General features: G+C 45.6%; 1 protein-coding gene across 1 annotated transcript in view; it reads left to right on the top strand.

The window, feature by feature from the left end:
* Positions 1–22,125, top strand: part of FRAS1 (Fraser extracellular matrix complex subunit 1) — a 105,292-nt gene that overhangs the window by 15,906 nt on the left and 67,261 nt on the right. The window contains exons 3-7 of the mRNA XM_031504663.3: positions 15,894–16,001; positions 17,317–17,409; positions 18,561–18,720; positions 19,244–19,377; positions 21,813–21,896. Coding sequence (XP_031360523.3) covers positions 15,894–16,001; positions 17,317–17,409; positions 18,561–18,720; positions 19,244–19,377; positions 21,813–21,896 — 579 coding nt within the window. The remainder of the gene's footprint in view (positions 1–15,893; positions 16,002–17,316; positions 17,410–18,560; positions 18,721–19,243; positions 19,378–21,812; positions 21,897–22,125) is intronic.

Genomic DNA, 22,125 nt, shown 5'->3' with positions numbered 1-22,125 from the left:
TTGTACCATTTAAGTAGAGGTAAATTTCAAGCAGCAAACATATTTCAGATTTCATGTTGGCATTAAGTCAGTTTTGGTTTTGAAAGGCATTTTCAAGTCTCCTGTAAGGAATCCAGGACTAGAAGCCTGGCCCTGCACTGCCCTGCAGGTAAGTGCTCAGAGAAATTGCTTTTGGTTCCCCACGGTTTAGATGCAGCTGAAGAGAAATATTTTGGCCTTTGGGCTTCATCAGATAACACGGCACAGGCTCTGTGATCAGTGGGAACAGCACATGTTCTTAGGGGAAGTGCTGGAATTTTTATATTTGTGATAAAATGCCACAAAATGCATTTTTCTATTCCTTTCCAAGCTGTTCTGCTAAAGGGAATCCTCATTCCTTCTCTAAAGCTGCTTCTTGCAGTAGGAAAAGCAACACAAGAACCAAATGTTGCCTGTTTTTCCCTCCCTTGGCTCCCTTCTCCTTAGGAGCAGCTCAGGAATTGCACGTGTGTTTTATGCTCAGGATGATTAATGCTGAGGAGTCGTACAGAGCTGATGAGAGCAGTATCAATGGGATCTCTGTTAGCTATTTTTTTTTTTTTCAGGAAGGGGGGATGTGGCTTTCCTCAAACTGGGAGTTGGGCACGCAGCCAATCGGGTACCAAAAATAATTAAATCCTGCAAGTCCAGACCCAGCCAAATTGCAAACGACCTTGAGTGGGCCTGCCTAGAAAATCCTGGAGCCACAATGATGGAAAGGTCTTAATTGCATTTTTTTAAAGGAGCTTGTCCAATTCTGACAGTCCAGAAGTCCACATGGACAGCGGGGAGGAAAGACTGATAGATCCATATGTGCAAACATTTAGTCACTGCATTTCTTTTCTGAATGCTTTATACCTAAAATGAGGGGAAATTGGAATTAAAAGGTAGTTTACAGCTGGCTAACACCTGTACAATTCTATTTAACAAGGCATTTATTTTGTGTGTGAGATCTGTGTCAAGCCTGGGAAATACTTTTCTGTAGATGCCTTGAAAAGGAACATTCCTGAAGCAATCTTGGGTTTATGATCATCTATTTAACCCCATTTCCTTTGTCTGGATTTATCTCTGTTGCTGTGAGTTTTGTTTGCTCAGGAAAGGTGTTTTACAAGAAAAGCATTTTCATGTATTGAGGATAATTAGTTTATTTGTTTCTCCTTGAGGGGTCTGTTAAATATATTTTCTCTTTTTTAAAAAGTCATTATTTTTTGAGTCTGCTTAGCCTGTTGTGGTGCACTGATGGAAAGTGTAAAAAAACCCCAAATGTATAAATCATGGATCCTTTGGGAGGATTTCCAAAAAATCTTATGTCAGGACAGTTGGGTGCTTTGGAGCCGGGTCTTTTTTTTTTTTTTCCTCCCTATAAAAAGACTAAAGTAGGTTTTCTGGCCTTCTGGGTAAACCTTGTCCTAATTTGCATCCCTCTTACCTGCCTTGGTCTACGTGAAGCTCTAAAATGCCTCTAATTAGGGAAAACATGGAAATGAGAAGCAATTAAAAAAAAGTTGTTTCTAATGAGGTTTTGACACCCATGTGTGAGTTTCCTGCAAATGGGAATTGCACGGGGAGCAATGACTGGCAGGGTTTCATGGATCTGGTTAGCCACTGGAATACATTTTGCTGCTCTGGGCAACAATGAAATTACTGTTGGCTCTGCCTTATTTTTTCCCAGCTCTGCCTGGAGGTTGGTAACAAGCCACAGCTGCTGCACGTGGATGCAGGAGAAAGCAGCCTGGGAGTTCCAGGAATTGCTGCTTGGCGTGGTGTGGAAATCCAGGGCTTCCCTCTGGCTGCCCTGGAAGGTCTGGGACCCTGGCAGGGGTCAGGAACCCCCCTGGACAGAGCCCCCAGAGACACTGTCTGTGATCTCTGTCCATGGAAAAGAGTTTTCAATCTTACAGGATGAATTACAAGCTCTGAGTGTTTGATATGAGTAATAATTAAGTGTGGCACGGGCGCAAAAGTAAAATTTTAGGATTCTAGATGAGGGGTCCAAAGGGGACAAGATGTTGGAAATTGGGTGTGTCTTGTCCTTTTTCTCCTTCTTCATGCCCTCCATGTCTCACTGTGGTGTTGGCATTTTTCTGTTGGTTCAGGCTGGGGACACACTGTCCAACGTAGGTGACAGATATTGGCACGTTATTGTAAATGCAGCCCAGGGAGTTTCTGGTATTTAATGTTTGTCACATCCCACTGAGGGCAGAGCCCCACACGCTGCCCTGCAGGACAGAGCTGGGCAGGGCAGCAGAACATGTGAGAGATAAACAGAATAAACAACCTGGAAACCAGCACAGACCAATTATGGCTTCTGCTTTGGCAGCGGGGCTGACAGACAGAGACTTTCTACCATCTCAGAATCATCAATACCACAGATTCTGACAGCTTGGGAGAAAGGGCTTGTTGCAGAGCTGGGCTGTCCTGTGGCAGCGCTAGCAGTGTCCTTTCAGCGGGGTTTTATGGAGAGATGTTCTTGCAGCTTCTGCTTTCTCTCCCTGTCCATGGCCCGGCGCTCTCAGATGGAATTCCAGGTGCCCGTTTGGCACTGATGGACAGGGCCTGGTAATGAACGTTCCAGCTCACGCAGCTGAGCCTGGCTCTTAACTGCGGGTTCCTACAAGTAAATGACTGTTGGATATCGTGTAAAGGAATTAAATCCTAATGGCCTGAGCAGATGATACAAAGGCCTGTGACAACTGGATGGATGATAATGGTTCCCTCGGTCACTGGAGATGTAAACAGGCACTTCACACACCATTTTCCCTGCTTTAACTCCGCTCCTAACAGAAGGATTGGCTGCCTTGAATTTAAGCAGGTATGAAGTGGCAAGGAGAGAAAGAGGGGAGAGGAAGCCTGTGCTTGCTCATGTGTCTGTAAAATGCTGAACACACAAAGATGGAGTAATTGAGACAAGCCAAATGTTTATACAAGGGCATTTCTAGAGCGCCCATCCTTAGCAGGACCGGAGTTCAACTTGCCTGGGGGAGAGGATGAAATGAGACCAGAGACTTTATTTAGTTTATCAGCAAGAGAATCAAAGCAGGGCAAGGGCAAAGCTTTGATGTGGGGTCAGACGTGGGTTTTGTTAAGTGTAGGGTTTGGTTTTGATTCATTAGCCGGATGCAGAGGGAGGAGATCTTGCCTGGACGAACACCAGCAGGAATAATTGTTTTGCTGGGAGAAGAAGAAAATCTAACAGTGGAGTTAAGGGTGGGTTTTTGCTGGTTTGGTTGCACGGCAGTGTTTGGGCAGTGAGGAACCATGGCTTTATTTCTGGACTGCTCTGTGGCAGGTACTGAAATGGCCTTCAGAGGGGCACCTGTCTGCCTTTAGCTGGTCCCTTTTAAAGAATTTATTGTGGAGCACCTCCTCTTACTTCTTTTTACAGCCTTGCCCTCAGTTTTTTTCTGAAGGGACATACTTATCCTGATGAGGAAGGTGGTTTTGCTCACTGTTATAAATTCCCTCCAAACTAACAGCTCTTAGATGAGTTTTGGTGTGGCACCCTCCTTGTGCACAGAGCAGCCAGGGTTCTCAAGCTGGCAGCAAATGTTCCTGGCTCCTACAGACAGAGATTTTGGAGAGACCAAGCAACTTGTGTTATACTACACTAGCAAATTATTGGTGCTGAATAGTCATCTTGAAAAAATGGCTAACAAAGGGCATATCACACACTTCCACAGGTTTTGGCTGCTCCTGGCTGTCTGATCAAAGTGCTTTAGGGGAGAGCAAAGATCACTCCACCCTCTTAATATTTCATGGGGGTTTGGCTCTTGGGCTGGAATTGCCATTTAAGAGGACACTTTTATCACAATGTGATTTAGGTCTGTGACCATGCAGGGGTAGAGGTGACACTGCCAGCTCGTTTTGTGAAGGCCACCAAGCAGGAGTGGCCATCATTCATTAACAACTTGCTGAAAACAGAAGTGGAAAGCTCTGCTTTTCTGCCACTTTCCTGAGAGGTTTCCTGCTCTCTCCTTCCTTGGAATTTGTATAATTTGCTGTTACATTGGAGCAGTGGACAAAGTATGGGTATTGTGTGTGACAGGCTGCTCCTCCTAGGACTTCTATCTTGCATAAATCACTTCTCTTATGCCTCTCTATAAAATTTAAATGACATCTGAAAGGAAGAGACTTGCCAGCCCTGTCCAGCTGAAATATTCAGGTTGTTTTACTTTACATTTGCATTGCTCGAATCAAGATCTCAGCCTTTGGGATTGGACTTGATGGGACCACCTAAAAATTAGGGCACAGCATCCACAGGAGACATTTTGGAGAGAAAATGTGATATTATTTCTTACCCTAAGAGTGTGTGAGCTTTTCATTTTCTTCTAGTGTCACTCTGGCTGCTGTGTCTTTTCACTGAAAGCAATAATTGCTTGCAGTCCTTGGGTTTTGGGTCAGCAAAATGGGCAGGCTTGGGTCTACTTTACATTCTGGTCCATGAAGAAATTGTCCCTTGTCTAAAATGATTTTCCTTCAAACTGTTAGGTCTTGGAAGCAAATGTTTTTGTGAGACAAAGTGGTTCACTGCAATACTCACCCTGTTTTTCCTCAGAGGTATTTCAAAGCATCAATAAAATGTCATCTCCTTTAAGAGTCTCTTTTCGTTCTGGGAAGGTTTAAAAACTTAAATATTGAAAGATAAGCAGGCTTTGCAATCTGAATATTGTAAAGAGATTTGAATTATGAGATGGTGACACAATGGCAAAATTTGGTGAAGGCCACAATGGCATAGTGGTGAAGCTGGTGAAGTTTTGGGAAGTTAGAGCAATTTGCAGAGCCAACCCCTAAAACAAGCAGGGAAAGGTAAATGTTGTGAAATGGGCTGAATATTAAGAACGTAATGAATGACACTGGTAAGAAATGGAAAAATATCAGGGAGAAGAAGGGTGAAATGACAGGAAAGGAAGACATTCTAGGAAGATGTGGAGAATGCTTCCCTCCCTCTAGTGTTGAAATAACTCCTACCATCATGGATTTTCTGAGGTACTTTGCGTTTCCCCAAGCCAGCCCCTTGCTGGGCATGGGGATTTCAGTTCTCTGTCCTGAGTGCACGTAGCAGGGCTGCTGGGGGTTATGGCAGGAGGCTGGATTAACATTCCCAGCAGGCTCTGAGGTTTGGATAGTCTCTGTGATCTTTCCTTATCCCCTGCCATGTGGTGGGAACTGTTGCTGATGATTCTGAGCAGGTGATGTGGCTGGAGGGGATTATTGGAAGTACAACTCTTTTTTTTCTTTCCCCTGGCCACGGCTTGGAGGTCCAGCAAAGAGCCTGGGGCCCTGTCTGCTGGCCTTCTGCCCTAGGTTTTCCTCCTTTTTTGCTCTTGGAGCCAGAGATGCTCACTTTAGCCTGGCAACATGAGGAAAACCCCATCCTTTTCCTGCAATCCTGCATGACGTTTTCCTTACACTTGCAGACCCAAGGTGGAAACGCAGCTGTGATAATGTCTGGATGAGCTTGCTGCAAAAGCTCCAGTGAGGTAGCTAATCCTCATCCCTGAGAGGAGAGCTCTCTTCAGGTACAAACCTCTATATTTCCAGTGCAAACGATGGGGTGGGGAGGGTGGGGTGGACACGACAGGACTTGTGCACGTAGCTCATGGGCACTTCAGTCTCAGTGTGCTCTGTCTTCAGACGTGGGAGTGGTGCCCAGGTTAATCATCCAGGGAAGGGTAGGGGAAAAAAATCCATATGTTGGCTTCTTTTCAAGTGAAGTGTGCTCTGAGCTGGGCTCCAAAATTCTGCCTCTCTCTGTTCCTCATCGTGGGGTGGGAAAGTTCTGCAGATTAATAGGGGGTGAAGCAATTTTTTCTGCCTTTGTACATCCTCATTTCCAAGAACAGTGTGTCTTGGCTTGTCTCAATGTCTCAGCCCGGTGGGAGCTGGTGTGGGCTGAGGGAGCTGGGATTTCCCTGGAGCCATCTGCTTTTGCAAGAAGAGCCCTGACTGTCTCCAGGCTTTCATCAAGCATCTTTCATTGGCCTCTTGAAGGTGAGGGGAAGCTGGAGGATGTTTAGTGTGCTGTGTTAAAAAGAGTTGCAGGCTTGCTTTCCGCTTTGTTTTTAGAAGTCTCCCCTCAGTGTGAAGCTCTCTGGTGCGTGTCTGGAGGAGAGGATGCTGGATGGCTGCAATTCCCACTGGGTTTAGCTGCTCTTTTAGCAGATTTGTCCTGAAAGGTGATAATACAGCCACTTCCCACTCGTCTGTCACTGCACATCCTCTGTTCAACATCCCCTTGTGCAAGCACTTCTGTGTATTCCTAGAAATAGGAGACAGTCATAAATGACATCAATGACCTAAAGCTCAGCCATTTCCAGCCTCCTTCCATGGGCAGGGACTCCTTCCACTAGACCAGATTGCTCCACGTCTCATCCAGCCTGGCTTTGAGCACTTCCAGGGTGGGGCAGGCACAGCTGTAGCTGAGGTCCCACAACCTGTAGGTTAGATTCCTAGCAGGACTTAAACAGCTGTCAGGTGGATTTAAAGTGCAATATTTACCGCACTGCAGAAAAGAGCACTGAAATACTTTGTGTTCCCAAGCTCCTGAAAAATGGGCTGTCTCGCCAGGGCTGCACATGATGGCAGTTTGTTTCCAGGGCCTGAAACAACATTCCCCGCGGCCCTGAGAGGGGAACATCAGGCACAAGGTGAAGGCTGTGGTTTGGGGCATGCTCTCCTCTGGGTTGGTGCAGTGCAAGAGCTGTGGCTGACCTGGGCACCACTGACCCAGGGACTTGGGGTTGTTTCCCTGCAGGCAGGAAGGGAGGGAGCCTGGCTGCTTCACCAGCTTCACTCTGGTGACCCACATTGCTCTCCTTTTTTCTTTTTAAGATAAAAGTCACTAAAGATGCAGGGAAGAATGTGGCCTCTGGAGGTCAAATGAAATGATGGATGCAGGTGTTTGGAAAAGCCATCCATCCACGCTGTTGTGCACAGACCTCTGGGAAGGGTGCCAGTGCAGAGGAGTGGAAGAACCATGCAGGAAAGAAGGTTAATTCAGTAGTCTCCAATCTCCCAGCTCAGTTTTTTATTTTGCTGAGGTATAAAAAAAAGGGAAAGGAGAGGAAGGAAAAATACAACAGAGTATTTTTCTAAATTCCCTGCTCTTTTTTGGTATCAGGTTGTGCTTTATTTACATGCTGCTGGTTTTGAAAGCATAGGGAGTAACAGGTAGGGAGACACCTGAAAGTATTGGAAGCACCAAGGCCTTGCTTCTGAGAATTCCCATCAGCAAGATCCTCAGGAGAGATGGGTGTACTGAAACCAGGATTGTGGTGGGAGCTGCTCTAAGTACTTGTAGTTCTGGGAATGTTCCTTTGTGCTTTGCTGCAGTGTTCTTAGAATTAAGGCTTGTGCAGCAAAGGAGATTACCCTGCTTTTGCTTCGGAGGGCTTCTTCCTTAGAACTGAGTTGATCCCTGCAATCAGATGGATCCCATTCATCCCTGCTGTGGGATTTCTGTAGCTCTAGGAAGGTGCTAGGCTGGTGATTGCATCAGCTACATTCGTGGTACAGAGGGAGTGAAGGTGGGGAAAGGAGAGTGTGGAATCATCTCTCAAGTTTTACAGCTGTGTTACAGGGGAACCTCTCCCTCTCCATTCTGGGCTTTTCCTTCTTAACCCGTTCAGTAGAGAGGGCACTTCCCTCAAGAGTGTTTCCTGTGCCACTTTTCCTAATTCTCTGCATTCTTCAGGGAAACGGAATCGTTCAGGCTACAGGCAAGTTCTCAAGTGTGGGACTCTTCTACTTTGAGACCTTCTCAAAGTAGATGCAGATGAATAAAAACTGAAAACCTAGGGATCCTGCAGGAACCTGGAGTTAAAAGCATTGTGAGATGTTTCTGAAGCCATGTAGAAACTGCATGAACAAACTGTTGGAAAATGGGATTTTCTTCTTTGAGGAGAAAAAGAAAAAATTAAAAAATACCTAGGCTGCATGTGGTCAATCTGTTTCACATCTTCTTCAAGAAGGAAGAGAAGGAGATGGCAAGGAAGAGTTCTGCCATATCACAGTGTCATGATTAAATTTGTAATGAGGCAGCAATTATTTCTAACCAAGCGTGAAGTAGCCTGACAGGAATTGGCTCACACCATGTCAGTGAGCAATCTTCAGCCTGGCAAGTACCCACGGCATGGAGAGGGATGTGAGGAGAGCTCTATGCTCCTCCTCTTGCTTAATCTGTGTGGTCAGCTATCCCTGGGGCTTGGTGTGAGCCAGAGCTGTGCTTTGAAAAACACATTACCAAGCACTCCTGCAAGCTTATTAAAGAAGGAGAATTAAAATAGTTAACAAAAGCACTTTCTCAGGTGTTACCTGGTGTAATACCCAGCCCATTCTTGCTGCCTGAGGATGGAGGGAAGATGCATTTTCTTCCTCAGCCTGAATTTAAGGGATGCATATGCTTTGCCTCTGCTAAATATTTCATGGAGCAGCTTCTGTAGATTAAGACCTCACTACAGTGAAGGAGCCAAGTGCTTTGATATAAAACTGTCCCTGTTTTAAACGATGAGCATTGGAGAGATTTAGGAACCCCCCAGCCTGCTTTCAAGAGTCTGAATAAGTGCTTATGCATGTGCTGCCTCTTAGCCTTGCAGCTGCAGCCCCCATGACGGGCTTGCCATGTAAATTGTTCCGAGATTTATTCAGAGAGAGATGTTAAGTACTGAGAAGGGGGTGAGAGACAAAAATTTATTTGCAGGAGCTCTGGAGGTTATGATTATCTTTGTTTCTGAGCTTGCTTCTCCTGTGGACAGCCAAATTTTGTAAAATCGGTTTTTCTATAGAAGAGGAACTGTGGTAAAGGGAACAAATTGGAGAGATGTTCCAGGTATGGATCATGGTTATTTCCAGAGCAACTCCTGACATCTCCCTGGCACTGTATTGGAAATCAAGTCACACAGTCATGGTGGTGTACATTGAAAAAATAAATATGCTTTAGATAGGATTACAGGGCTTTAATTCTAAATAAATATTTTTTTTTGCCACGACCTTCCACTCAGTGCTTCTGAATAATGAAAGCAAAAGGAGCTGTTCCAGCATGAGCTCAGAGACATGTGCAATTTGTTCCCTGTCGAATGCTGCCCCTTACCAATGGATAATATGATTTATTTCTGACTGATGGCCAATCATGCTAATTAATAGACTGGTACTTCTCCTGCTGAGGCCAAGCCATGCCCTGTTTCTCTGTCCATCTTTTATCTGCCTCACGGGATGGAGTTTAAATGCCTCACAGAGCTGTTTTTTATGCCTTCTCTGAAAAGCCATGGTTTGTGATACATCTGACCACCCTTTCCAGTCACTTTTCCCTCCACTGCACCTTCTGGCCACAGCTGCTTCCCTGTTGGTGTTATTCCACAGGTTTTGCCTCTTCTCCCTCAGTCTGCTCACCACTCTTGGACAGGATAAGCTTTTGTAGCCCTGGCATTCCTTCTTTCACAGAGAGAGGGGCAATTAGCTGTAGTTCTCCTCAGTTGTTTGGTGTGGTTTTGCTGTCACTGTGAAAAAATAATCATCATTTTTAAAGCATGTGTGACCCAGTGAATGCCAAGGACTGATTAACTTCCTCCCTCCTTCCCCCCGTGCTGTCCCTCTTGATCCCAATGAACTTGAACACACTCCACAGCGCTGAAGCACACTAACACATCTATCATCTTTACCCTTTTCAGGATATTTTAATCCTGATTTTGGTTTTGGGCTTGTAGTTTCTGTGCGCCAGAGTCAATTAATTGAATCATTTGTAACTGAGGGCAGCAAGGAGCCTGTGTCTGAGTCAAGCGCTGAGGTGCTACCCACTTTCTGCTGCCATTATTTTCATTTGGTTTTGGACATAAGATTGTCATCTTGTTGAATCTCAGCAGCTCCCAGTGAACCACATCAATACTGAAACAATACTGGAGGATGTGAGGACAGTCTGCACATTTCCTTATTCTACAGGCTTTTCTTCATCATTTTTGCTCTTTAATGAAGCCTTTTTTCTCCAAGATTAATGACTGTGCAGGGGTCCTCTTTCCCTCTGGAAGGGAAGAGAGAACCAGTTTATTAATCTGCTGCACAGGGAGCTGAGATGGAAGATAAGGACATAAAGGGTTGTATTTTCTGGGGGCTGGAAGGGAGATTACTGTGCTTGAACCCACAGTGACAATAGTAGGATTTGAGGCGTGTAATTCCATGCTTGGAAAGGATACTTCCTAAATATCCAGCCTGGAATTGGAGATAGCTCTGTATTTGCTGACATGGCTTGCAAAATTGCTCAAGAGTGGATTGTTGCCTTCAAGAAGTAGAATTAGAGTTACCTTTCACCCGGTGCAGAGCTTCTGAGGGCCATGACTGGTACTGAAGGAAATTTCCTTTCTCTGCTGAATCAGCTGCAAGGATTTTCATGGCTTGATGGGGTTTTGTTGTTGTTAGAAAAGGGATAAAAGGCTTAGTCTGTCTTGCCCACTCTGCCCTGGCTGAGATGCAGTTAACATGGCAGCATTTGGGCCATCATATCCTGCATTTCTAATTGAAATCCCACTTCCCTCTGGCAGTCTCACCTCACCATTTGACACATCTGTCACTGGCTATTGACTGCTGATGTCCTGGTGGCTCTCCCAGGTTCAAGTTTGGACCAGGCAGCATCACTTGAAGGGGGCAGAACACCACCTGCACCTAGAGCATCACACAGCAGAGGTGGGCACCCCTGCTGCTCCAGAAATAGCCATTATGCTGTAATAAGTGCTATCATTAAAGCTGTGATCTAATTTAGATTAAATGAATCCTTTACCTCCCTTCTTTTCCACAGCTGTTCAATCAAGCACTCCGGGTTTGACATCCATTAACAGTTTGATATCCACTCAGAAGACATTTTTGGGGAGGGTGTTTGAAATTTGCCAGTTGACAGGTTAGGAACTGCTTGGGCAAAGGGGAGAAAAAACAGCAGGAGGACCCCAGATGTTATTCCTGGATGCTGAGGAGAATTCCTGGCGTGTGCTGTTCATCAAAACACACAACTGGGTATGGAAAAAACCTTCAAGCATAAGACGATGGGAGAAAAGTAATTCTTTTTGCTATCAGTCATTCACCATGTCCATTTACAGATGGATTTCATGTGAGAAGAAAGTTTACAAAAGAGGCTGCAAGTTGTTTTAGGTGATTCTAATACTGACAAACCAAAAGGCAGTAACCTTTCTAAAGGAACACTGCTGCTCCCAAAATATTGAACAAAGACCTCTGTGTGCTGATTTAAATCCTGGTTAGAACCAGTGATTTGAAACCATAGTTTTACACAGTGCCTTTGGTTCATTTGGGCCCTTGCCCTTTGGACTGCTTCCGTGTCTGTGTGAAAGACAGGGTGAACATTACAACAGCACCTCAGTATAGGTGAAGAAGAGTATTTTGGAATATCACATCCTTGAAATATCTCAGGACTGCTGGGAAATGCTATTTTTAGACTCTTGCTTTTTACGAGGCTGGTACAACTGGTGCAAGACTTTCACAGTTGGAAATGTGGCAGAGTGCTGAACTGTGAAAACAGTACCTTGTTTTACTTTATGTAACCTCCTAATTCCCTGACTGGAAGAAGGAGAGAGCTAGTTCCCAATTCCTGGAACAGTGTGCTCGTGTTGCTGTGTTGTTACAAGCCCGGTACTCTCCTAGGACCGTAGGACTGAAGCTGTTTCCACTGAGAGGAGCTGAATTTCCATTTAATTCCCGAGCCCAGTCGTTCCCGAGTTGTTCTCTGATTCCGGGTGGGCATGCTGGAACGAGCCCATTAAAACCCCCTTGTCAAGGAGTTCCTGTTATCTGCCAGCAAACACCAGATCTAAAAAACACACTCAGCAGAGCAACGGCTCCCCATTGCCAGAGATAAAACATCAAATCCAAAGCGAACGGACGCTGGGAATCCTTTATGTGTCTCTGAATTACTTTCATCTCCTCATTGCTCCACTAATGGGTATCCCCACAGACCGTGCAGTGCTTCTCTGTGCTTCCCCCTCGTTGGGGCTTCTCCTGCCAATTGCCCGCATTGTCAAATAATTGGAGTGGAAATGACAAATGAAAGCGGGGCTGCCAAGGCTCCTCGCCTGGCAGCCGGTGGGTAATGCTGGTAATTGTTACCAAAAGTGTAATTGCTCCGTGGTCTGCCTGCCATTTCAACAAAGCAGCCTGGAATTCCTCCCCTGAGACACCCGATCCCTGCCTTTTCTTTGTTGTCTCTGGCACAGGAACGACTTGGGAGGTAAATCCCACCTGGCACTCGGACTTGGAGCTCCCTTGGGCTTTCTAAACCCCGTGGTTTCTCTCCCAGAGGTTTCTGTCCTCCCTGCTCCCCAAAGCAGAATCCAGCAGTCTGGGTCCAGAGCAGCCTCTTGGAGAGTTAACCACAGAATCCCAGAATAGCTGGGGTTGAAAGGGAGCTCTGCAGATCACCCAGTCCAGCCCACCAGCCAAAGCAGGTCACCTGGAGCAGATGACACAGGGTGAGTTTGGTCCCTGGGCAGCTGCTCCAGTGCTCTGCCACCCTTATGGAAAGAAGGTTCTTCCTCACGGTGAGGTGGAACTCCTTGTGTTTTAGTTTATGGCTGCTACTTCTTCTCCTGTCACTGGACTCACCAAAAAGTCTGGCACCATCCTATTGTCACACCTCGGAGACATTAGTATAGATTGATGAGATTCCCTCTCAGTCCTCTCCAGGCTAACCAGGCCCAGCTCTGCAGTCTCTCCTCATGAGAGAGGTGTTCCAGACCTCTCATCACCATCAGGTGATTAGTGGGGTACAGGATAAGCAACAACCCACTCGGTTTTGGTGTGACACCACAAATCTGCAGCTTGACTCCAGGCTGACACAAAGGCTGCAGCAGTGCCCTGCTGGCTTCACCCTGCTTAGCAATTGCAGCAATGCCACCACCCCAGTGAGTGGCTTTACAGCTCCTGCATGCTGCAGGGGACACCCCAGCATCCAGTGACATTTTAGGGATGGACTGGATATTTTCAGGGAGCCATAAGAGCTGGAAAGGGGACACAAACCAGCTGCTGTATGCTTCTTATTTCCCCAGTCGCTGCACCAGAATAGCACACACACTGTTATCTGGTGTGATGATATCCCATGCTGAGTGGCACCTGATTAAATTACTGAGGCTTTTCACATATTAATAGCAGACTACTTATTTGTGATTTGTTGGGTGGGATGATTTGGTTTTTTTTTTGGCTGAGGTCGAGGAGGGACAGGTGCAGCTGTCTGAAGTTACTGAAAAAAGCAGTGGTCTGAGAGATTTAGGTTCTTCTGTACTCTGGTTAATGTGACAGGGTGACAGCAGCAAACCAGGAGCACTCACAGCTGCTCTGGGCTCCCTTTGCTCCATGTCTGCTCTTTGTCTCTTTGGCTTTTTCTTTGCTTTTACTGCTTGTTGTGCTCTTGCCTCTTTTATCTTCTTTTCCTCTGCCTTTTTCTAAATCCTCATCAGTATTCTCCAAACCCATCACATGCTCAAACTGTGCTGCTCTGTCTCCAGTTTTATCTCCTTTTGTCTTGGTCTGGCTATCTGCATGTTCAAAAGGTTTGTGAGCATTTCTTGTTCTTTTGGCCCCTGTTCTGCAGACTAGCCCAAGTAATGTAGATGCATTTCTTCTTGCCAGCATGGTGTTTTAAAATTCAGTTGAATTAGGTATCATTTATTCTTTTGATGTTGGGAAATCCAGGGAATTAATAAATTATAATGGCACTACTTGGCGTTTAAGGAGTGTTTTCCATCTTCAAAGCGCTCTCTGCGTGGTATTTAATTATTTATACTGTTAATTATATTAGTACTTGTAAGGAAAAGCCCCTTAAATTGTCACTGATAAAAATACACTCTCTACAGGTTTGGAATCCAGCACTTAGATTGCAGCAGATAATTTGTCCACTGAGGTGCAGAGCCTTGGAGAAGACGCCAGGTGCATTTCCAGCAGTTCTTTGGGTGTCTACTGAAAAGTCTTGCTTTATGTTTGGAACTCTATTGCCTGGGAGCTTTGGAGTGTCCTTGTACCTGCTGGGTGAGCACTAACAAAGCCTCACAACAGGACAGATAGGTGGGATCTGGACTTTCCAAATTGGACTTCAGGTCTGTTGCCAGGAATCCTCAGCTAAATGTTGAATTGTCCAAAGACCTGGACACTGAGATCCATGAGGTGCTTGGAAGACTCTCATATCCCAGAAAATCAGCTGGTAGTTTCCTGATTCCTGAATTTTTTTAAGCTCTGCAGAGAAGTGTCTATTTTGATCCTGTACCTGGCAAAAGGAACTTAGAAGCAGCTGATTTGAGCCCACAGACAAGAGTCAGCCTGCTTGGGTTATGATAGAAACCAGGGGAGGAAAAAGAGCAAAGAGGGGTTTTCTTACCACAAACCTTTACATCTCAAAATGTGAGTAAAGGGTGGCTCTGTGCTGACATTGCGCTGTGAGATTCCTTTGGTTATTGTTCCACTGTGGAAATTATTTTCCTCTTTAAAAAATTTTAATAAGCATGAGAGGTCAGAGGTGAAGGTTTAGAAGAACCAAGAGATGGGGCAGTGAGTCTGTGCCCTCCCTTCCTACTGCTGGTTACCCCGTGGCTGGCTTCCCCGCCAGCTTTCCAACACAGAGTGTGTGTGTGTGTGTGTGTGTGTGTGTGTGTGTGTGTGTGTGTGTGTGTGTGTGTTTGTTAGCTACAGCTTGGCACACGCATCACTTAACCTTCATTTCTTCCCTAACTGTGCCATAAATCTGCTGGCAGAGATGGTGTCAGGGTTTCTGTTCTGCAGTGTGTGAGCCAGGGGAGAACCAGCTGTGTTCCTGAGCAGGAATTACCATCCCTCTTTGCCTTGCCCCGGGGCTGTGCACCTTCTAAGGTCGGCATGGCACTAACCAGGAATCTCCCTAATCTCCTACAGAAGTGCCTGAGAAAGTGGTTTTTCAGGATATTTTTTCTCTCATTAAGGGACCTAATGGGCCTTTAAGGCACATTTCAGTATTTTATCATTATGCTTAACAGTTTTAGTAGTTAGCTGTAAATGTGCTCGTGGCAGTCAACTGTTAATCATCCTTCCTAAGTCGTGCTTTGCACTGTGAGTGAATTGAAGTAAATCACTACACGGTGGAAATGAGCAGCAAGGCCTGGTCTCCTTGCAAATCCCTTAAAAGCGAGGCTGGGTGGCTGGGATAGGGGCTGTCCATCCTACCCAGGAGAACATCCTGTGTAGTGCCAGTTTAGCCCTGAGTTTGTCTATACAACAGGGACAGGGATTCTCTAGCTGCAAACAGTATTTCAGATGAGAAACTGATCCTCCTCTTCCCCTCTTCTTGTGGAGGCAGCGTGGGATCATGACCTCAGCGTGGAGGGAATGAAAGGGGGTCAAGCATGGGTGGTGGAAACCTGTGTGAATTAGCTGTGGGTGTTCCAGTTGGGTGCACTGATAGAGCGGTGGCGACAGCTGTTTCCAGATGTGTCAGACTCTCTGCTTGGCCTGAGTCTCCTCCATGGTGTTTTGGGAACACACGTGCCCAGGTAGAGCCACGTGTCCAGGAGCAGGTTTGCCTCAAAACCACCTCTGCTGCCTCAGCACCACCTGGGGTCACCCTGTGGTGTGGACAGCCTGAACCTGATCACTGGGAAGTTTTCCAGACACATTGTGTTCACCTGGAGCTCTTGGAGGTTGGATTATGTGGCTGTTGAAGCTGATTATTGGCCATGCATGGCCTTGTCTTTCAGCTGTGTTTTGGAAGCTGTTGAGTGAGAAGTGCCTACATGGGGCCTGATAAGCGTGTGGGAGGGAGGAGGGCTCTGCTGCAGTCTGTCTCTGTGGTGCTATTTGAGATGTGTTGTCAAAACAGGACATGCCTTGTGCTGCATGGGCCTTGTTTCCAACTTTATTTGCAGAATAACACCTTCTGGAAGCCGGATTCTTGCCAAGACTGCCGATGCCGGAGCGGCGTTGTCACCTGCGAGCCTACAGCCTGCAAAGCCCTTCAGTGTGACTTCCAGAAGGTAAGGAGCATGTGCCTTGTGGCTGCCCAGAGCCAGGCACGGGCTCTGTGTCCCTGCACTCCTCCTTGGAGTGAAAACGTAGTGTGGGAAGCCTTTGTCCCCTTTGCTGCAGCCAGAGGCCGGGTGTTGGAACAGCTTGATCCCAAAGGAAGCCCCTGAACCAGGCTCCAACCTCCCAGCAGGAGCCCCCCTTCCTTCAGAGGTGGGGCTGGGGCTCCCTGGAAGGTGCAGATGGGCACTTTCCACTCTGCTGAGCAACAACAGAGCTGAGATTGTCTGTCTTCCAGCTTCTTCTTCCTCGTGATGGTTGCTGAGCTTTCGTTGTCTCCTGCTTGTCTTTGTCTGGGTCTTCATTAATTGGCCATGGGATTGGTCTTGCATTAACATCTGGATTGCTGGGGTGGAGTGCACAAATAGCAGTGAAAAAGAGTGTTTTAAAGAGGCTGTCAGGATAATTATATGGTTTTGTGAAGAAGGTTAAAATGTTTCCCAATATGACAGCACTAATGAGGAAATAATTTTGATTCTTACTGGTTTTCCCCATTATTATTGCTGTGTATTGATTAAAGCTAGACTGAACTAGTAGGAATTTTTGTGCTAAAGAGGAGGGAGATGAAGTGCTGTCATGGCACACCTAATAATGAGTGCACTAGATAAAATGATAAAAATCAGATAAACGAAAAGTGGCTAATTTAAAGCCCATAATGGAAAATAGGTTTATAGTGTGAAATGAATCTGTCTGACTCCTTGACATGGGCAATCCTCAAGACAAAATGTTTAAGTGTTCCAAAAACATCTGGTCTTTTAAACATTGAAAAGGATCACCAAGGATCTCAGAAGAAAAAAATCCTTTCATGCTTGAAAGCTAAACCACCAACAGAAAAACAATCTCAGAAATCACCATCCCTCTCCATGGCTTATATCTTATCTACTCATTATGAGATTTATACAAATATGACCGACCTTGTTTCAGCAAATATGTCCCATGTTTCTCAGTGGTCTTTCAGTGAAGAATCTTGAGTTTTGTCTTGAAAAAGTGTTTTCTGTTCTTTGAAAACGGATTGAGCTGAAGAATTCCTAACTGTACTCTTGGGGATGTAAATTCTGCTGTTATTTTGAGGGCAAAATGTCAAACACACAAAGTGCTGTGCCACCTCTCAGTAAGGGCATGTGGTGTATCAGCATTCTGTATTTCACTCAAAACCTTTCCTTTCTGAACTGAGAGCACCAGGTCCAGCCAGGCCTCGTGCCTTCACTTTCATTTTGGAGTCCCTGTTTGATGTCAGCTCTTTATTGGAATCCTGTCTCTTTTTAGGGAGAAGTGCTCCAAATAGCCTCCAACAAGTGCTGCCCCGAGTGTGCCTCCCGAGCCGAAGGATTTTGCCAGCATGAAGGACAGATCCACAGCGTGAGTGCTCTGTCCAGTTCCTCAGCAGGGACCATCCTCACCTGTTCTTAGCTCCCTGTTTGTTTCAGCCAGTACAGGCTGCTGAGCTGGTGTGCAGGGAAAGGATGGATCACTGCATTATGCCAGATAGCGGAATTTAGCAGGAGTTTGATCAGCAGGGTTTGCAGTTGCTGAGCAGTTGGTGTGTCCTGCATGGCTTAATGGAAGACATTTCTCCACTTGTTCCTTCCCCTTGCTGTTTCTGTGGATGGCTGAGACAGGGCAGTAACATCAGAAGGGGAGCCAAGCACAGTGAGCTTGACATATTAGCTGTGCTCAGAGAAGGCTTTTCTCTCAGCAGCCACCTGTGCTGCCAGAGATTGATTGCTGCTCTGCGACCTGGGTTCCGTGCTCTGTAATCCTGAATTATTCAGCAAGCAGGTTCTGGGATGTGGTTTCACCTAGGGGGGCTGAAAGGCCAAAACAATCAGAATAAGTGTCTGGAGATTAAAAAAAAAAAATCAAGATTCGTGCGTAGTGGTTAATGAATCATGTCAAACAACTGGCAAATGTAGAAAAAATGGCTTAACAGCAAACTCAAGTCCTATGTGTGGTGTCTTACAGGCTTTTCTGTTTGACAAGAGGCAAGTCAGGTCCAGATCTCAAGGAATATGCTAAAATGCCCAGACACATTTTTAGGGCTGTGCTTTCCACACACCTGAGATGGATGCTATAAACCTCTGTTCCAGCATGAGGCATGGCCAGCATGAAGCTGGTGTAAGCTAAACAAAAACTGGAACAGGAAGGGTAGCACAGCCATCCTCTTCTCATGTTTCTTTGTGCCTGTGGTTTGGTGGCACTGTGTTTTATCATAATATATTACATTTCTTCTTGTGCTGTTTCTGCATTTTCCTGTGCTGTTCTCCTGCTGCAGCTTTTGTCTTTTGGTTCCTTTTGAGCCTGTTCTTTGGGTAGGCATCCCCACAAGAAGGATATGGACATATTTGTACCTACAATTGCATTTCGCATCCCAATTCCGCTGTCATGTGGTCAGAAAGCCACTTTTTATCAGTGCCAAGCCTTATCCTTGAGAGAGGAGGAACTTGTAAAGGGACAAGGCTTATTTCCAGGTCTCACTGTGCTTTCTGTGCCCTTGGTTGTGTTGTGTGCAGCACGGCACGCAGTGGGCCAGCTCGGGATGTGTCCAGTGCTCCTGTGCCCATGGGAAGGTGACCTGCAGCCCCAGGACCTGCCCACCCCTCACCTGTGGACACGGAGAGCTGCAGGACACTGCCCAGGGCTCCTGCTGTCCCAGATGCGTGGGCCGTGGTGGTGAGTACTGTCTGCTTCCATGATCTGAGCTCAGAACGTCCTTTCAGCCCCAAATCTGGAAGGCTTTAATGTTCTTGTTCAGTTTTGTTGGGAAAACACTGGAGACAAGCATGTCTCATAATTCCCCTTCTGTCCTTCTGCCATATTTATATTTCTAATGGCTTCACCCATGGACCATGAGGTGGGGGCAAGCTTTAAGCAGTGAGCAGATATGCTTAATATGTCCTCATTTTGGAGATGAAGACTGGGAAAGAAACCTCAGGTATTTCCTGTGCACTTGGACTGCAAGTTCCAGAAATGCTTCTTTGGCTGTTGGGTGCCTTTTCTTGTAGAGTCCCAGTGGGAGAAGTGCATCCAGAGCTTTTAGTGCACAAGCCCCTTGGAAACGGGGGGAATTGTTACCCTTTTAACCTGCAGTTTTGAATTCTGAGATGCACAAGAGCTGTGCTTTAACTACGGGTGACAGAAAGGGATTAAGGGGTGTTGGAGAAAGAAACCTCCCCCTTGTTTCCCTGTCCTGTAGAGCCTTGCTCCTTCGATGGCCACGTGTTCCAGGACGGCGAGGGCTGGAGCCTGGGTCGGTGCTCCAGGTGTGTCTGCAGGGATGGTGCAACTCAGTGCTCCACAGCTTCCTGCCAGCCTCTGCTCTGCAGCCAGGTCAGGACCCTCCAGCCTTTTGGGAATGTTCCTCAACACCTCCTTGTCCATGGGCAGTGTGCATCTCTCATGCTGGGAACCAAATTAGCAAGCAAAGCTTCTGGGTGACAAGTGGGTGAATTGGAAAAGAGATGCTTGACCTGCAGAAATGGTGTGGAGTGATGGTGAAGCCTGTGTGCCTGTTCCTTAATACCTTCTTTCCCCATCATTTTGTTTTTATCATCCCTTTGCTGGTTAATTAGGCAAGAATTCTGTCTAAAGAAACTGCATCTTGTTTTGTACTCAAAAAAGTGGTCTGGAGTTCATCAGGAAATGTTTTTATTTCTGTTGAGCGAAGGAATGAAAACACAAGATTTACAATGGGGTTTATCTTCACAAATTTCACTGTTTGGTTTGCAGCTGGAAAGTTTGGTTTGCAGGTCATGTTACTGTTGTTTTCTTTTGTACAGGAACTCTAGAAATGCATTTGTGAGTAGTCAGCTGTGGATGAAATTCCACTTTTGCCTTCAGAAATACAAGGCAACTTGAGCTGTAAGAAAAGTTTCAGAGCAGTGTTCCTTCTGTGTGTTTGTGTTTAGAAATCAGCAAAACTGGGAAGAGGAGTTGGGCATGGTTTTAGTCCAGTTAGGAGAACAGGGACACTGCTGTCTCCAAGGTCTTTGCTGTAGACAAGTGATGAGTTTTTAGCATTTATGCAGGGATCAACACAGCCAAAACCTTACAAGACTCTACACAGGGTTAGTAAAGGCAGCAAACTGTTCACAGTACTCCAGACTCTGGGCAAATCACTCAATTTTTGGAATTCTTTGGAATTCTGGAATTACATTGTAAGTGCTGATGGATGTGACCGTGCTTTTTGGATCTTTTTCATGGGGCTTTTGCAGCAGCATTCCTGGAACTGTCTCCCTGGAAATCCTGGTCTCTAACCTTGACTTTATGTTTTAGGGACTGCCATTTTCCAAGGATTTTTAATATATCCAGTGATGAATCCAGAAGTTCCCTGAGTGAGAACTATTCACTGACAAAATCAAAAGCAGTGCTACTCATAAACCTTTTCCTCTCTTGAAGCTTTCCCAGCTTTCTGTTACTGGACCAGATGTTTGGACAATTAACACTTTTTTTTTTTTTTTGGACAGATAAACCCCACCTGTTTGTGTGTGTGTGTGTTAATTGTGTTTTGCTTTGTCCTGAGATATGCCATTAGTATTCATTTGCTACATACTCTGCATTAAAACAAATTTATGCCTGCTTTGGATCCCTCCTTTCCCACTCCAAGTGGACTGGCCTTAGCTGCTGAGCCATTGCACTAATGTTTAATCAGCTAATCACTAGGATCTAATTTATGTCATCAGGAGTGACTGTGTTGTTGCTGTGATGTATTTGAGAGTAATTGGCTGGCAGCATCCAAATTAATGCAGCCAGTTCTGATGGTGTTCCAGGCATTTCCTACCAAGGACATTTCCCAGTGGAAGGGACATTAGCAGGATGTGCAAGGAACCTGTTATGACCTCAATCAAACCTAACATTTTCTTGCATGGGCCTTTATCTCTGTCCCTTCCTGTGTTCTCCACTCCATCAAAAGCCAAGATAAAAATTCTCCCAGGATTAAACTCTCATCTTCCTTATTTCTGATAACTTTACTGTTCCCTAGGTGCTGAGGGAGAAGAATGCCAAAAAATCCTGTTGCATACCACCAAAATACACAAAAAAAGTCTTTTATCTCTGCTGGGAAATTCTTCTTGGTAACTTTTGTGCAGTCTTCCACTCCATATTTGGAAGCTTAGGGTTTGACTGATGAGCAGTGCTATTCCCAACTGTTGGATGTACATAGACTGGGAGCAGTGGAATTAGCCAGGTTTTGAAGTTGAGGGATGCAGGAAAAGTAATATTGGTGTGAAGTGTCAGCCTTTTCCAACGTGATTTAAATCCATCGTAAAAAAATTGAAATTGGAAAAATCCAATTTTTAAGTGTAATTTAGCATCTGCACACACAGTATGGATGGATTTAACTAAAACAGTGCAGATGCCTGAGGGGTGGTGAGTGTAAATCACACCTTCAAAACCTCAAAATGTGGTAATTCCAGGAAAAATCTTCTCTCATCCATCTCCTCCTTTATTGTGCTTCCCTGCATAACTGTATAATTATTTTTTCCTCTGTATACCTCTATTCCTGAATATAAGCACTTTATGCCATATATATGAATTTATCTGCATCTCTTCATGTATTCAGACCTCAGTTCCCATCTAAATAATCCTGGAAAATGAGGTGGAGAAAACATCTTTCAAGCCTTTTTCTCTGCTCCTGTCCTGCTTTTTGGGCCAAAACGAAGCCCTGAGTGGCAGAGGGTTATCCCATGGATGCTAAATGCCTGGAATTCCAAGCACTGATGTTAACTGTTCATACTTTCTTTTCCTTGTCTCTGCCTTCTGTTTAGGAGGAAGTAATGGTTCTGCCTCCTGGAAAATGCTGCCCAGAATGTGTCCCCAAGCCCTGCTCAGTGTTGGGAAGAACGTTCCAGGTGACTTGTGACAAACCACACCACAACCACTCCCAATTTTTGGCACATGTCTCTTTCCCTTCTCCCCAGCCTCTGACTTTCTGCCAGCACTGATAGCTTAGTACAAACACTGCTGTTTTCCCTCCTGGAAAAGGCAGGAGAGCCAAAAGAAATCAGGACATGATAAGAATTTGCTGGCCAGCAGAAAGGAAGTTTGCTGGGCAAAGAAGATGAGGCACTTTCTTTCCAC

The sequence above is a fragment of the Lonchura striata genome, chromosome 4, assembly GCF_050655825.1.
Source record: "Lonchura striata isolate lonStrDom1 chromosome 4, ASM5065582v1, whole genome shotgun sequence".
NCBI classification, from domain to species: Eukaryota; Metazoa; Chordata; class Aves; order Passeriformes; family Estrildidae; genus Lonchura; species Lonchura striata.
This window is presented reverse-complemented; position numbering and strand designations above follow the sequence as displayed.